Consider the following 16,320-nt stretch of genomic DNA (forward strand, 5'->3'; position numbering starts at 1 on the left):
GTGGGTGATGGCTGGGCCCCAAGCACACCCCAAGCTCTGCAATGGGAGCCAGGCTGGGGCTTGTCTCCCTTGTGCAACTGTACCACACTCGTGCCAATGCACCCCACTGTGCCCTGGCTCCCCTCCTGCCTCGGGAGGGCAGTTGGGGCACACAGTGCTGGGCAGCCAGGGCATGAGAGCACCCTGCAGTCCTTCCCAGGGTGGCAGCAGGGGAGGGCAGGCAGGAGCTGATGGGCCTCTGCTGGTCTCTGTACTCTGGGATGCATCAGGGGCTGCAGAAATCTCCTACTAAAGCTGAACCTCTGCAGGGCTCCACACTGGGCGACTGCTCCCTGGATCCCTGCTAGTGGGGAGCTGCCCCAGTGTGGCTTTGCTGGGCTTCTTCCCAAGCTCAGACTGGGGAGTGGGGGTCCCAACCCTCATGGGGGAACAGGAGGGGTCTTGCCTTCCAAAGCTTGACTATTCACATCACAGGCAAATAAATAGCTACAAAATCTGCTAATTCCTGTCCTGCTCGTGCAGCTTGTACGCTATGGGGCTGGTTTGTGCCAATGGCCTAGGGACTGCTGCTGAGAATCTCGTAAAAGCATTTTAATATAGTATATAAATATTGAACTACAAAAATAGACACCTCTGACTGCACGGGCACGCTGCGGGGGAGCTGGGGCAGGCTGAGCCCCACTGTCTGCTAGGGCCATGTTTCTGGAGAGGTCTCACACTGCACTGGAAGGAAATGGGGTTCCCATTGCAGCAGCTCCAGCCACGGAGGCAGTGGGGCAGGGAGAGGCTGCAGGCAGGGATTGGGGCCAGGGCTGCAGCCACACACCAGGGTAGAACCTGCCCCTCGGAGCAGCGCAGGTCCTGATGGTGCCGGAGAAGCGAGCCCTTCTCCCTGCCCTGCCACCAGAGCCCTGTTGTGCTCTCCCTGCTCTGCTGTTTCACAACACCCGGGGGATGGAGGCATGCTTTGTGTTGCAGACCAGGCGAGGCTGCCCGTGCTGCACGGCCGTAGTGCAGGGAGGCCGTGGGGAGGACTGCAGGTGACAAACCCAGACCTGGCTGTGGAGGTGACTGGGAACTGAGATGCTGGTGTCGAGAGGAGACCAGCCCGGCACAGGGGACATGAGCTGCAGCACACGGAGTGAGGCCGCGGTGGGTGAGGAGCCATGCGGGCATCTGTCAGGACCGGTGCTCATGGGTCACCTCCAGCCACCTTGTCCAAGTCCTGTGGGTAAATGCAGAGGCAGACAAACTGCGGCGCAGGGAGCGAGGGAGCGGGACCAGGCTGGCACAGCTGCACTGTGCCCTGCAGGTAGGATCCCTCCTCAGCCACAGGACCAACTCCACTCAGCTGCCTGCAGCCCAGAGCACTTTGCTTTAACATCTGGGATCCTCTCCTGCCCGGCCCAGTGAACGAGCTCATCCTGCTGTGCCAAACCTTGTGCCCCTTGCTTGCTGCTGCACGTCCACCTCCTGGCACCCTGGCCTGGGAAACACACCTGGCATCTGCTCCGAGGGGCAGCAGCAGCAGCAGGAAGCTCTTCTCATTGCCGAAATGCCACCTTTCCTTCCTTCCTTCCTCGGAGCTCTGCACAGGTGCCCAGCCGTGTCCCCTCTGCAGCCCCTGTGCCTGCTGCCCACTGTCCCGCAGCGCTCAGACCCTTTGTGCAAGGGGGATCCTCCTGGCTGCCTGCATCAGGAGGTGCGAGCAAGGCACCCGCCTTCCGCTGCCCCTTCCCCTCGAGGGGACGGGGGCCCGCAGCGCTGGCCGGTGCCCACCCCGGTGCCGCAGGGCTCAGGCCATGCCGGCCGCTCGGCGTCTACTCCTTGGTGCCGGGGGAGCCGCGGGGGCCGGGCTCCTGCCTCTTGCCGGGATCCCCCTTGCCCGACCTGGCCCTGGCCGCGGGCTCCTGCGCGGGGGGCCGGGGCGGCCGCTGTGTGCGGGGGGCCACGGAGGGCTGCGGGCGCTGCGGCCGCGCCGTGTACAGGAAGAGCGCCGGGTCGGGCATGGCGTCGTGCTCCTCGGGCGCGGGGTCCCTGGGCCGGGCACCGTCACCGGGCGGGCGCCGGGGCTGAGCCCTGTGGCCGCGGCGCCGGGGCCTGCCGTCGGCCGGGGCGGTGTCGGGGGGCTGCTGCGGGGCGCGGGGGGCCGGCAGCCGCTGCGCCGTGGCGTGGAGCTGCAGCGAGAGGTACGCGGCCGCCTCCGTCTGCTTCTGCAGCTCCGTGTCGAGGATGGTGACGCGGTGGCTCCGCCGCTTCAGCTGCTCCAGGAACCGGCGCTCCTTGTTGCGGAGGCTGGAGCGCAGCGCGGCCACCAGCGTCTCCTTGTGCTGCAGCTCCTTGCGCAGCTCCAGGTTGTCCTTCTCCTTCTCCTGCAGCTGCGCCTCCATCGCGCGGCACTTCTCCTCCAGCTCCCGGTCCAGCACCTCTGCGGGGACACGGCACAGGCAGGGGTCAGGGCAGGCTCAGCCCCCCGCATGCTCCCAAGAGGACCGTGAGGCCGGGCCACGTGCCGGCACGTCCAGCAGAGCCGTTGAGGCTGCTCGGGTGCTTTCCGGAGCTGGGACTCCCCACGCTCCTCGTGCGCACGGGCTCCCTGCCTTTCCCATGCGCCGTCAGCCCTGGGCTGTAGTGCTGGGACGCAGCGCGATGGGTAACACCCAAACGCAAAGGCACTTTGTGGAGGATGCTGTTGCTGTGGAACTGCCGCCTCTGCCTCGCTGCAGTTTCTGGGCACAGAAACTTCTAAGTGACTGGGCACAGGGCAGCATACAGCTGGGACAGAAAAGGAATGGCTGGCGCTGAAACCATCAGCCCGGTTTAGGAGGGACCTCGCACCTCAAGCCCTGAGGCTCCACAGCCTGATGTGAGGACGGAGGTGCTAATGCAGGATTACAGAGCAGCTCGGCTGTGCTGGCAGGGAGGGAACCTGCATCCTGGGCTCAGGGGATCCTGTCCCCGGTGCAGGATGGCCAGGCAGCCAGCCCCTGCCCTGCTGTCACCTCGTGTCACCTCTGCCCCTGCCAGCAGCCGGCTGCCAGCAATAGGGCTCAGGCAGGATTGGCTACAGCAGAGGTGCTGTGTCAAGCAGCATCTTCCTCACCATTGCCCTCCCTGCCCTTTCCAAACCTCGGCGGGTGACAGGCACCCTCCCTGCCCCGGCCCTTCTGAGTCACGGCACCAGCACCCAACAGTGTGACTTCACGTGGGGCTCTGCACGTTGCTCCTGCACACCCTGCATTGCTCCAGCTTGACACAGGATCATGGAATGGTTTGGGTTGGAAGGGACCTTAAAGCTCATCCAGCTCCAACCCCTGCCAAGGGCAGGGACCCCTTCCACTGGAGCAGCTTGCTCCAAGCCCCTGTGTCCAACCTGGCCTTGAACACTGCCAGGGATGGGGCAGCCACAGCTTCTCTGGGCACCCTGTGCCAGCGCCTCAGCACCCTCACAGGGAAGAACTTCTGCCTTACACCCAACCTGAACTGTTTGTTTAAACCCTCTCCGGTATCCTTGTAGGCCTCCTTCAGATATTTGAAGGCTGCTATGAGGTCTTCACACATCCATCCATCCATCCATCCATCCATCCATCCATCCTTCCTCCATCCCACCCGCCATGGTGACATCAAGAGAGACTGCACTGAGCAAACACCTGCAAAGGAATTTGGATACCAGAGCTTTGCATTTTCCCTAATCCTTTCTGCCTAAAGCCCTTGCAAGGCTGGAGGGGGTGTGGGATGGAGGGAAGCACTGCACCCACAGCAATTCATGTCACACACAGGGGCATGGGGGCACAGACATCCCCGGTGCCCCTGGCAGCCCTGGCTGTGAGCTGCTGCACCCAGCCCTTGGTGTGGTGAGGAAGAGGAGTGAGGCTGGCACCCGCCTGCGCTCCCCACTCCTGCCCGGGCCTGCTCCCATTGTCTGCAGTAATCTCTGCTTTTTACGATGTGATTTGCAACTGCTTTATAGCCTCAGCTCCTAAATGTCTTCTGCAGAGGAAAAATGCTTTATAATGAGAACTTAAGGGAGGCAGTTGCACGCAGTAATTATCACATGAGTGGCACTTGAAGAGCAATCATTTGATAGCATCTTAAACTAGGTGGTTGCCCCATAAATGTGGCAAATCTGACTGTACTCTCTGTAAGCTGTTAAAAGGCTGAAGGATGGGCAGAGACCTGTGGGGGAGACTCACACATCATGGTCTGTGACGCGCTTCCTGCTGCACATCCCAGGGCTGGGAGCACCAAACCCCCTGCAGCCAGCACAGCACTGCCCGAGGTCAGCTTCATCCCTGGGATGGAGGAGGAAGAGGAGGAGCCGAGCTGCTCACAGAGCATCCTTTGCTAGCCACGGGTGCCTGGGCACCACTGCCTGCCCCTGCCCCAGGGCTCTCCAGCCAGACAGGGCTGCGGGTCCCAGCTCAGGGCTGTCCCAGGACACCTGAGGGGACAGCCCGTTGTGAAATGCCTTTGGGCAGCTCTCTGTGGCTGGTCCCGGGCCTGGGATGGTGCCTGGGGTTTGCAGGCATTTTCCTGAGACATTTCTCACCCTTATTTTGGAATGTGAAAGATAATTTTGTGGACAAAAGGGACTGTTTCATGACCTGGGAGGCCTCCTGAATCAGCACCTGGAATGCCAGCTGCGAGAGGAGCTGGAGGTGGGGCTGGTAATGTCCTTGTTGGTGTTTCCCTGCGGATGGAAGGCTTGCAGGCTTGGAGTCCCACCCCAGGGATCTGTGTCAGGGCTTTAGGGATGCTGGCTTTCACACGCAAAACCTCACAGGTGGCTCCCAGGACTTACAGGGGGCTGCCAACAGGCTGTGAATGCGCACACTGACATCCCAGCCCTGCCCTCAGCCCCTCTGCTCCCTACAGACAAGGTCCATGTCCCCTCCCTGGGCAGCCCGAGGGGCCCCCTCCAGCCGCAGGCTCTTTGGTGGCCCCGCTGCTCCCCTTATCTCTGCAGTGCTCTTACCTTGCTGGCGGGCTTCCAGCTCTTTCATTTCCAGGTCATGAGTGAGCTCTGGAAGAGAAACCAGACAGGGCTGAGAGGGAGCATCCCTCCCACCCATCCCATGTGCTTGCCGTGGTCACCGCGGTGGTGGCACTGGCACTGCCTCTGTCCAGCCCTTGGCGTGAGTGTGGCCGTCCCAGAGCACCAGCCACAGCCTGAGCCCGTAAGGCAGTTCCAGCAATTTATACGTATTAGGCAGCCCTGGGATCTGGCAGCGGCCCCTGCGACGTGGCCACGGCAGCGTGCGCAGGTCCTGCCCCACGTTACTCCAGCAATGCCTTTGCCTTTACTAAGAGTTGCTGAGCCATTTTTGGTGCTTTAAATCAGGACAAAGAGCAGAGCAGCTGGCTGAAAATAGACCAAAGTGTGAGCTGCTGCCACCAGAAGCATTCCATAATTTACTGCTTCCAGGCTGATCCCTGCCTCTGCACGTGATGCAGGTGGGACAGCCTCGTCCCACACCATGTGCCTGCAGGAGGATGCTTCCCTGCTCCACAGGCACCATGCAGCTTCCACATCACCCCCTGGGCTGGCCACTGGGACTGGCAGGGTCTGGGGTTCGGGTGCAGGCAGCTGCAGGCAGAGCTGCCCCCTGCCTACACTGCACCCAGCAGCAGCAGCATCCTGCAGGGATGAGCCCATCGCAGGCCTGCAGCCCTTGCCTGCTCCCTGCCTAGCCCCGGGCTACGAAACCAGCTCAAAAGGGAGCTCAGGGCTTTCTGGAGCTCACTTCACCCTGCACCCCGTTACAGACAGCCCCACAAATTAACTGTCCCAGCCCACCCAAGCACCAGCCCCTCCCAGGGGAGGAGGAGCGGGGCAGCAGCAGCAGCATTCACTTGTTTTGAGGCTTTTTTTCCCTTGAAAATGAGCTCAAACGGTTAATCTTTGCCCTACATTTTTCTTTTAATCTGCTTTCACGTTGAGTGTAATCCTCATCGCTGCCACCCTTCTGAAGCAGAGCGCTTGGCTCGGGCTGCTCTGCCCGTCTGCCGTGGAAAACAAACCTGGAGCGGGAAGCAGAAGTAACCCAGCACGTAATGCAGTTTCTGGAAAGCTTTCAGCACTCCCGACTGCCCATTGGAAATCAATGGGACGCTGGTGCTCTTCTGAAGCTACAACAATAGGTTTGGAGCCTTGGATACATTTCAAATGACAACTAAAGGAGTTGCCCGTTCCCAAAGCAGACGCGGCCCTGCGGGGCGAGAACACAACCCGGGGCCCGGCTTCTGCGCTGGAGCCATGGGGGCTGCTGGGAGCCTCACGGAGCTCCTCGGGATGAGGAGGTGGCAGCTGGGGCACAGCTCTGGGGGGGGGCACTTCCAGGGGGTGCTGCGGATGTGTGAGGTCTGAACCGTCAGCGCAGGGCACAGCAGCATGGGCAGTGCTGGCTTAGCCACCGGGCTTCCCCCTGCAAACAGCCCCACCGGGCATCAGCACTGAAACCTCACCTTAAAACTGAGCAGGGCTTTGCCCCATCGCCCCGGGAGAAAGGGCCTTGCAGAGCCACACACCTCAGAGCAGGGTGTCAGCCCTGTCTGCTCACACTGCTGTCATCTGGTCACAACAGGACGAGGAGATCACTGACAACCCACCGTGCACAGGCTCAGTTCTGCCCCTGGGGACTCAGAACCCCCTACCCTGATTTAGGTACAAAACCTCTTCTGTTTCTCCTATCTGGAGACACCATGGATGAAGGCATTAAAACGGTGAAACAGAACAGCAAAAGCTTGGAAAGGATGGGGAAAACCAGCCAATTGTATCACTGCAGATACTCCTTCGTTTCCCAGGAATCAGGGAGGGTGAGAGGCTGAAGACAAGGAGCAATTAGCTACGGCTGAATTATTGATGTGGGCGACGGCACGAGTTGGGATGAGTTTCAACGGCGGGCTGGAGGCTGCGAGGGGAGGAGGTGGCATTGCTGCAGCGGGGCCGTGCTGGGGGCTGGCTGCTGTGCACCCCACATCTGCAGCGGTCCCTGAGCCCCTCGGCAGGCGTGGGGCCGTGCTTCCCGGGGGCTTGGAGCTCATCTGGTGCAGGCCAGCCCCAGGAGCTTCCCCACCCAATGTGCTCCATGGGCATGCAGCTCCCACACGCAGGGAGCACCCCAGCGCTCACCTGAGCAGTGCTTCTGCAAGCGGAGGATCTCCAGGTGCAGGGCATGGAGCAGCTCCATCTGCTCCTTCTTCAGGAAGGCGATGTGCCGGTGCACGCTCTGGATCTGGTGCTCCAGGGACACGGTCTCCATTGCAACCAGATTCGCTGTCCAGGCCTGTGGGGAGCGGAGGAGGCTCATGATCAGCAGCATGCAGGTTGTGAGCCCCGTCCCCAGAGACCTTGCCAGGGGCAGAGCCCACAGGGTGATGCTGCTCTACCCTTTCCACAGGGATGTGCAGATCCCTTGGGAATGGCCCCCAGCCTGCCCCAGCTCCATCCTGCCTGTACCCGGGCTGGGGGCTCAGAGGCTGCACAAGGAGATGCTGCTGCCATCGGAATGGATCATTTCTGTGTTGACTTTGGCCTTAGGAAATGCTCCTTCACTGAGCAGGATTGCACTGGGACAGGACTGCTCCCCACAGCCCCCAGCTGGGAGCTGCACCAGAGGCGATGCTGGCTCTCACTTGACAAGTCACATATTACACAGCAGCAGCTGCAGACAGATCTACCCAGGGAAAGCACAGAATGCTCGCTCTGACCGGAGCCCTGGCAGGAGTTGTGCTGTCTTCCTGTGTTGTCGGGGTCCATCACCACGTGTTGATGGCTACAGGAGCTGCCTACCTGAGCCGCTGCACCAGGAAGGGAAAAATAAACCCCCAGAGGACCCTTAATCCTGGGAAACACCTTTCTGTGTGGATGTGGAACCCGTCCTCACTGCCCGCAGCCAGCCCAGAGGGAGGAGAAGCTACAGCAAACTGAGAACCTGGCAGTGCCGGGTTAATGGTTGGACCTGGGGATCTTAAAGGCCTTTTCTAAGCTAAACAATTCCATGGGGAGATGTGGCAGGAAGCCTGAGGGGCAGCGTGCACTGTCCTGTCCCTGGGAAGCTGCTCCATCCCCTCCTTCACGTGCATCTGACTTCAGTTTCCTTTCGACAGGAATTTCAGAACTAAGGAGCGCTTTAGCTTGTGCTCTGCTCACCCAGCACCACCACGCACAGCATTCGGAGGCAGGTCCTGCCACCAAATTGAATCGAGCTGCACTTAAAATCCGTTCCACAGAAAGGGGTCTTGGCAGTGCCCCGCGTTCCTGCCAAAGCCTCTCTGACCTGTGCTAACCTTAAACCCAGGTCTTGATGTTCGTGCTTATTTCTGGAGGCAAAATAATGACATTTTCAGCTCTGGGATGGCTCTGCTGCTCAGGAACGAAACATTCCACACATTCACTCCATGAACGTGATGGATAAGCATGGGAAAGGCTGGTGTGATACCTAAAAGCAGCAGATACAAAGGTCTTGCTTCTCAATCAAGGCAATTATTGCAGGAAGTAAGATTTATACTGGCTTAAAGCTTCCCTGTGGAACAACGTCATGGAAGTGAAAACAGCCCCGACCCAGCCTGCATAGCCCTGCCTGGGGGAACGTGCTTGGGTGCTCTGGGCAGGGATCTGCAGCCCTTCCGTGCTGGGCTTTCTAGAATGGAACCGGGGGGGGGGGGAAGAATCCAGCTCTAGACTTAACTTCCCAATCATCCCTTTCCTTCTGAGCGGCAAGCTGATGATTCTGAAGCCTTTAAGTCCCCAGCCTTTCCTGACAAGGAGTTGTAATTAACAGACAGGAGACACGACGATGATGGGGGTTCGCTAAGGTGTGAGGGGGTGTTGGAAGTGATGGAAGTCACCTGGAGCCTGCCACAGGCTGGGAACACAAATCGTGTTAGGGCACACACCCCCTGCCACCCTGCGGGGCTGTGGAAGAGCCATGTGCTGGGCTCCGGAGCTGCTTCATGATGGGAGTTGTGGCACCTCGTCTTGGGAAGCACAAGAAAGTAGGTTGGACGAAGCCCCAGGGACACGTAGTGCTATTTTCAAGCACTTTGTTCTGTCTGGTGGAAATGGCTTTAGTAGAAATGGCTGCAAATTTTCCATTGAACTTTGCCTCCTGCCTTTAAGTAGGAAATTACCCTTTTTACCAATGAACATGTTTTTCTTGAAAAAGAAAACGTTGATAAATATCAACCTGAAAAGGAAGTCAGAGGAAAAACATCTGGGATTGGGATGTGTTTGTTGTCTCTGCTTCGGAGGATGAAAAGCCTGCATAATTTACCTGTGTGTGGGGAGAGGGGGAGTCTGTTTCCAAAACTGCCATAGGAAATCCTTAGCGGGTTCGGAGCAGCTTTGCCTGTCCTGTGGCTTCCACTGCTTCCCTCAAGAAACAGGTCTCAGCTTGCAGCAGGAGGAACGTCAGAGCTGTCATGGCAGGGGAGGGCACGTCGCTTTGCCTGCATGGAAGCTCCCGCCGGCAGCAGGACATGGAGGGAGGGCAGGAGCTGCCTTCCCAGGCAATGGGGCACAGTGCTGGACATGTGGAAAGCAGTGATGGGGAGTTCCAGATCTGTCCTGGGGCTCCTGTGCCCCTTCCAACAGGCTTGGGGGCTACATAGGGTGACCAGAGGCTGCTGCTGCTTCACCACCCACAGCCCACAGGTGAAGGGAGGAACGAACTGTTCCACATTGTGGCCATTGGACCGCTCTGTGTCACACACAGGTTGTGATGCAAGAGCTGAGAGCTGTTAATGGAGCTGTAATTTGGTCCTGAGGCTTCATCAGCATCTGTTTCTGTCTGAGGGTTTCTGCTATTGCCAGAGGCAGCAGCAGAGGCCGTGTCCAGCCCTTATCCCAAGGGGTTTCAGAACCAAACTCTTCTGATCTCTTTCCTCCAGTGCTTCCCAAGTCAACTGGAGATTGCAGCAGCAGTTTGAGCCTTTAGTCTGGTGCGTGCCCGTGGTCATTTCACACAGCACAACCACTCGGGAGGTGTTGGGAGTTAATAGGGATTAGCTGCTGACTGACTTAATGCTTTACCGGGCCACGGCGTCTCCCAGCTCATCAAGCCAAAGCTCCCCATGTCGAGGGCTTCAAGGCACCCAGCAAGTGCTGATAACCACATTTCTATGCGCCGAAGCAAGACAGGAACCTTCAGCTTGTGCCAAAGACACAAGAGCCAAAGCACAGTGACTGCTTATGAGAACTCGTGTTTCACAAACTAAAAGTACTGGAGGAGCCTCCTGAAATAGCTACAATCACCGATTCAGCTGGAGGTCTGCAAAGAGCTGATTGCCTTTGCACAGATTGTGTGAGCATTTGCTTCCAGGACAAAAGTATACCAAAGTCCAAAGCCTGTTTAATGCCCATCAGAATCCCACAAATTTGATCCAGATTAAAACCCCTCAGTTGCTGATGATGCATTCGAAAGGCAGATGCAGCCTGTACACAAAACCCAGCACAAACATCGTCACGCCAGGATCCAGCCCTCACCCATGTACTCATTTCCCCCCATAAATAGCAAATTAACTGGAAGTCAGAGGGCACAAGCAAGCTTTGCAGGAACAGGTCAATAATTTATCCTGCTATGGTTGCCAGCACCCCCCTCTCCATTGCACTAAAACATGCACAGGGATAAACACTGATACCCATTAGGAATCCATACTGCTCAGAATTTACGATCTCAGAGAACACAAACACAAACTTTGCAACAATGCCACGGAGCAAGCGCGCCTTTAAAGGGAAGCGAAATAAGGCAGCAGGAAGCTAAGAAACTCACAGAAGGTCACAGAGGTAGTGGCAATGCCAGGAATAGAAACTAGAGGTGAAATCCTGGCCTTGGGAAAGTCAGTGCGAAACCTTCCCTGATCTCAGCAGAGGCGGAATTACTCGGAGCTCTATTTGCTATTCATTCTCTATCAGTATCTATTTAAAGATGAAATCAGTGCAAATGCTGATCATAAATTACTGCGTTTTCTCACAATTCTCTGAGCGCAGCTGCCTGCCAACAGCCGAAGCTGGAGCTTCTCATCCGGCTGCGGGTGCCTTCTCCCGCCGCTCCAGGGGATGAGCAACGGGCTCAGCTCTGCGTCAGGAGCAGGACCGGGCCCGGCAGCTCCGGATCCATCACCCCCGAAGCGGGCGGAGCCGCCCCGCGCTTTGGGGGATCCGGTTGCGGCGCCTCCCGGTGCCCGGCTGAGCCCTCCTGCCGACACCCAGCGGCGCGGGCAGCCCCCGCCGGGCCGGGCACAGCGAGCGGCCGCTGGGTACGAGCGGGGGAAGCGGCCCCGGGGCGGGCGCGGGAGGCGCCGGGGCACCGCGGGCGGGACAGCGCCGCCGCCACCGAGCCCTCCCCGCCGGCCCCTCAGCAGCCCCGCGCCCTGCCCCGGGCCCTTACCTGGGGGGAGCGGCGGGGCCCCGGGGGGTGCCCGCTGGGCGTCATGCGGCGAACGCGGCGGCGGCGGGGCCGGGGCCGGGGCCGGGGCCGCGCCGGGCTCCTGCGCTGCCCCGCGCTGCCTGCGGCGGCCCCGCCTCACCCGGCCCGGCCCGGCCCCGCCGCCCGCCGGCAGCCGCGCCGTAAACAGGCGGCAACGTGACCGGAACTGGGGAGCTCCGCCGGGGCGAGGCGCGGGCGGGCGGGGACCGGCGGGAGCCTGCGGGGCGCGGCGGGGCCGGGGAACAGCGCCCGGTTCACCCCCCCCGGCTCATCCCCCCCTTTGCATCCCCCTCCGAGGGTCCCCATCCCCGGTCATCCCCTCCGGTGCTCCGCCGGGTTCCCCCCCCGGCACCGGACCGGGGCTCCGCTGGTCCCCTCCGCTGTCCGCGGTGCTGAAGGCGGCCTCCGCAGCCGCCTCCTGCCCTGCCCGGAGCAGAGCGGGGCCCGGCCCCGGGATCCGGGGCATCCCGGCGGGTACCGCGGCTCGGGGGGATGCGATTCAAGCGGGGCACGGTGAGGGAACCGGCGGGACGAGCAGAGCTCCCCAGGAGCTACACTGGGGGGGGGAGTTCTCATGTGGTTACTGGTCCCCCGTGCCCTTTGTCTGCGGTACCCAGAGCAGCTGGGGCCCTGCTTCCACAGATGACTCAATTCATTGCACCTCTTGCACAGCAGGGAAGCACAGATGCAGCGGCCTGTTCCATGCTCACGGCAGTGCAGGCACAGGGAGATGGTAGCGTCCTCCCCGTCAGCTGACAGTCTGATGATTCCCCTTCCCTTAAACCAAAACTGCTCCAGGGAGCACAGTGCTCCTGGAATGGTGCTCAGCTGGGTTGTGCTGCCATCCTCACATTAAACCTGCTGATGTTCTGTGTGTATCAGCTTTCAGCACACAAGCAGCATGTGGATGTGCTGCAGGGCAGCCCATAGGGGATTGTGGAATCATTTTGTCATCCCACATCCTGTTCTTCCCTCAGATGGTTCAAACCTCTGTCTGCGTGCCTGTGCTGCACAGAGTGACCGAGGCTGTGTGGTGGGGAAGAGCCCTGCCTCATCCCTGCGGGGGCAGGCAGACAGGAGCATACAGTGGGTGCAGTATGGTGGGTTCATCACATCCCTGAGCTGTAACAGCCACAGGCTGGCTCCTCGCCTGGCACCAAGTAGTATGGCACAGGCTGGCGTGGTGCTGAGGGCAGAGCAGGGCTGGGCTTGGACTTAGGGCTCTTCCTCAGAGTGTAAGTTTAGGCCATGCTAAAAAAGAACTCATTAGATCAGGAGAAGAGGTGACCATGAGGTGTGATGGTCTGCACGTGCACACACAAGCTTCTGATTTGCAATGAATTATTCAGACATCTCTGCTCAATCAGCGCAATGAGAGCTTCAGGGCTTCCTAACACTCATCCTATCACACTGATCCCTGTGTGGGCCCCAGGTTGTTGAGAGGTGAAGGATTCATGTGTAAAGGAGGAGAGTGCAGACTTTATCACTCAGAGAAGTGCTGTTTCATTAGGAGAACCTCTCACCCATCCGTAACCATTAGGTAAATGCTTGCCATGATGTGTCTGTCCCTCTTGGTGCAGCTTGTGATGTTTGGGGGGCTGTTTTTAATGTCCCACCGTGTCTTCTCCTGACTCGTGTGCTAACCTGAGCAGCAGTGATTTACAGATGGGGGGGGGGGGGGGGGGTTGGGGAGATGAAGGGGAAGCTCTCAGTGCATCATGTTTCACCACGTTTACAACTTTCATTGATTTTCCACTGAACAACAGGCAAGCCTGTGCACAGCCAAGGTCAGGCATTTGGGGACAGGGGACAGGAAATGAGGCCATGGCCCCAGGATACAGCAGCAGGAGGCAGCGGGGCATAGCACATCCTCTGCACCCTGCATGGCACGGGGTGAGGCCGGCTCCCTCTGCAGCAGCTGGCAGCTTGGATTCAGCCACAGTGCACACATGCTGTTAACATTTACCATCATCTCTCCTGCTTTCTCTCACCGTTCCACTGTGAGCTGGTCTCACCAATAGCCTTTGCTCACAGAGAGCTGCTCTTGCCTTTTTTTGACTCACTCTCTGATAGGTCTGAGGTTGGTTGTGATCCACAGAGGACAAAAATGGCAGGAATACCATTTCAGCCTTAAAAGGAGTTATGGGGTCCCTGCTGCCAGCCCACATGTGTGATGGAGCTCTGGAGGCTGTCAGGCAGAGCTAGCCTGCTCCTCGCCTGTTGTACCACATAGAACCATAGGATATCAGGTTGGAAGGGACCTCAAGGATCATCTTGTCCAGCCTTTCTAGGCAAAGCATGACCTAGACTAGATGTCCCAGCACCCTGCCCAGCTGAATCTTAACAGTGTCCCGTGTTGGGAAGTCCACCACTTCCCTGGGGAGATGATTCCAATGGCTGATTGTTGGGAGACATCCAACTGCAGTGCATCCTGAAGGAGGGTGCTGAAGGAGGCTCTGCTCGCTGCGACCCCTTGGGTGCAGGCAGGGTGGCAGCGGTGGTGTGACAGTGGTGGGGTGACAGCAGCGGGGCGCAGGGGCCAGCAAAGACCCATGTGAGCCCTGCAGCCCCGGGGTTTGCTGCAGAGAGAGAGAGAGGAAGGAGGCGACCTTGCTGCCCTGGAGAGAGGAAGGAGGCGACTGCAGAGCTGCAGAGAGGAGCTGCAGAGAGGAGCTGCAGGCAGCGGCAGCAGCTCTGCCGTGCAGGGCTGGGCGCAGGCAGCTGCCTGCAGCTCCGTACCGGCACTGACCTCTAGCGGCAGCGGTACCGGCAGCGGTACCGGCAGCCGCGGCTCGCCGAGCGCCAGAGCCGGGGCGCGGTGGGTGCGGGTGGGTGCGATGAGGGCGCGGGTGGGTGTGAGGGTGAGCCCGGCCCTGTCAGGCTGCAGCACGGAGCTGGGCACCGCACCAGCGAGCTGAGCCCTGGCCCTGCCGCCCTGCAGAGGGGCAAGATGAGCTCTGCACCACGGCCTTGCTCGGGGCCTCTGTGTGACACTGAGGTCGGGTTTGATCACATCTCAGCTGAGGAACTCGTCCAGGCAGGGCACGTAACCGCCGCGGTCATCTCCCACTGCACTTGCAGCTCCTGGCCGTGCATCCACATCTCTTTCCGCTGGCTGCAGGAGCTGGGGGCCGTGAGGCTCTGCCTGCGCCTCTGCCATGGTTAAACACCTCCTGTTAGCACAGGCCAGCTCATGTCAGAGGTTGGTCCCAGGATAAAACAGCTGCTTCCCAAAGGGAGCAAGCATCCCAGTGTACATGGAAGTTAAACCTGCATCCCATGCTCTTCTTGTGAGCTGGGTGCTTTTAGACCACGTCTTCCCCCTCCAACCCTGAGTTAATTATTAGGGGAATTGTTGCATTTAACTTAGAAATTAGTTTAACTGTGCCTCAAATGCTGTTTTTCACCCTAGTTGAAGCACAGTGTGTGTGTGTCTTCTTACTGCTTTGAAGAACCTAATAAGAAGCTCCTTAAAGTGATGCAAGGCTAAAAGCTAAAGGGTTTTCATAAATTTAACATTAGCTTAACACTTCCACCGGGATTTCAGAATACCAGACTCGAGCCAAGTAATGCAATTGCTGCCTCTCCAAGGCGCTGTTCCTCTGCCTGCTGGACTGGGGGGGCTGGGGGGGTGCTGGGGAAGAGACCCATGATGCTCACCCAGGGCAAAGAGCTGTGAAATAACAGGACAAAGCTGTCCTGGCTCTGGGGATGCCCAGTTGGGATCAGCCCGGAGATGCAAAGGGGGACATGAAAGATGCTGGATGCACCAGCGTGTTTGTGCCACATGAATGCTCCTGTTTGTTAACTCCCTCACTGTTGTAGAACTTTTTCCTTTTAAAAAGGAAAATAAAGGTTTTGTTTCTAAATCTCTCAGGTGTGCAACACCCGGTGTGCTGGGGGTGCCCGGGCTCCAGGGGTGGGAGGCAGAGCTTCGGCCTCCCCTGCACCCCTCCTATGGCCTTGCGTTCCCATTGCTGCTTCCCTGCCCGGGACCTCTGGCAGCAATGCTGACACTGGGGAACAGCCTGAGCTGTGAGGGGTCAGTGTGGGGCTGGCCACAGCTCTGCCCTACCAGGGACCAGCTCCATCATTCCCACCAGCCTCTCCAGCTGGCGCAGCAAAGCTGCCCTTTGCTCCCGACAAGGGGCGGATGGGATGGAGGCAGCAATGCCTTTCAGGTGCGTTGGTTTAAATTCTGGTTTAAATTGATTGTGGGTGCAGCATTTGGGTTTGCTGTGTTGTGAAGTTAAGTCCTCAGGGGTTGGAATAGCCAGGATTTGGAGCCAGAACATTGGTTCTGAGGAGCAGCTTTTAGTGGGCTTGGAAGCTCCTTGAAATAGCATCTCGGCATGCTCCTGGGCTGTTTCCTGAGCACCAAGGGCATCCTGTAACCCTGCGTACCCTATAGCTCTGAGGGGCTCGGGAAGGGACCCCCACTTAGGCAGACAGCAGGTTTTAGCTTTCAGTCTGTGGAGAGTACTTTCTGTTCAGCATTCCTGGACCTCCTGCAGGGGAGTTCTGCTGGGTTGTTTGTGGGTTCCTAAGGGTGAGTAAGGACCAGTGGGAGAGCCGGGGTCCAAGGGGCGGCTGCAGCCCCGGAGCCTGCCCTGGTGTGGTGCTGGGGGGCTCAGGACCCCGTCGCTGGGCTCCGTTCCACCGGTGGCTGACCCGGGCACTTCGTGCCGCTCGGCTCAGGCTCCGTTGTCAAACGGGCGGGGCCGGGGGAGCGGCGGGGGCTGCGGGCCGGGAGCGGAGCGGATCCCCGGGGCTGCCCCGGGGGGCGGGCGTTGTGTAAGGTTTACGTAACGGGGCACGGCGGTGTGACACCCCCCACCCCGGTCCCCCCGTGCCGAAGGAGGCGGCAGCGAGCAGGAGCCGGCGCGGCGGG

At 59.4% G+C, this 16,320-nt stretch overlaps 1 protein-coding gene across 1 annotated transcript; it reads right to left on the reverse strand.

Moving 5' to 3' along the window:
- Positions 1–1,275: 1,275 nt before the first annotated feature.
- Positions 1,276–11,495, reverse strand: CCDC92B (coiled-coil domain containing 92B). Its single transcript, XM_057420006.1, has 4 exons — positions 11,391–11,495; positions 7,133–7,286; positions 4,976–5,023; positions 1,276–2,428 (listed from the first exon to the last, which is right to left on the reverse strand). Exons 1-4 carry the CDS (start codon positions 11,433–11,435, stop codon positions 1,821–1,823), a joined length of 855 nt encoding a protein of 284 aa, XP_057275989.1. The 5' UTR covers positions 11,436–11,495; the 3' UTR covers positions 1,276–1,820.
- Positions 11,496–16,320: the final 4,825 nt, after the last annotated feature.

The sequence above is a fragment of the Pezoporus wallicus genome, unplaced genomic scaffold, assembly GCF_028554395.1.
Source record: "Pezoporus wallicus isolate ANWC-B61680 ecotype Strahan unplaced genomic scaffold, APGP_CSIRO_Pwel_v1 contig_12814, whole genome shotgun sequence".
In the NCBI taxonomy this organism is placed as follows: Eukaryota; Metazoa; Chordata; class Aves; order Psittaciformes; family Psittacidae; genus Pezoporus; species Pezoporus wallicus.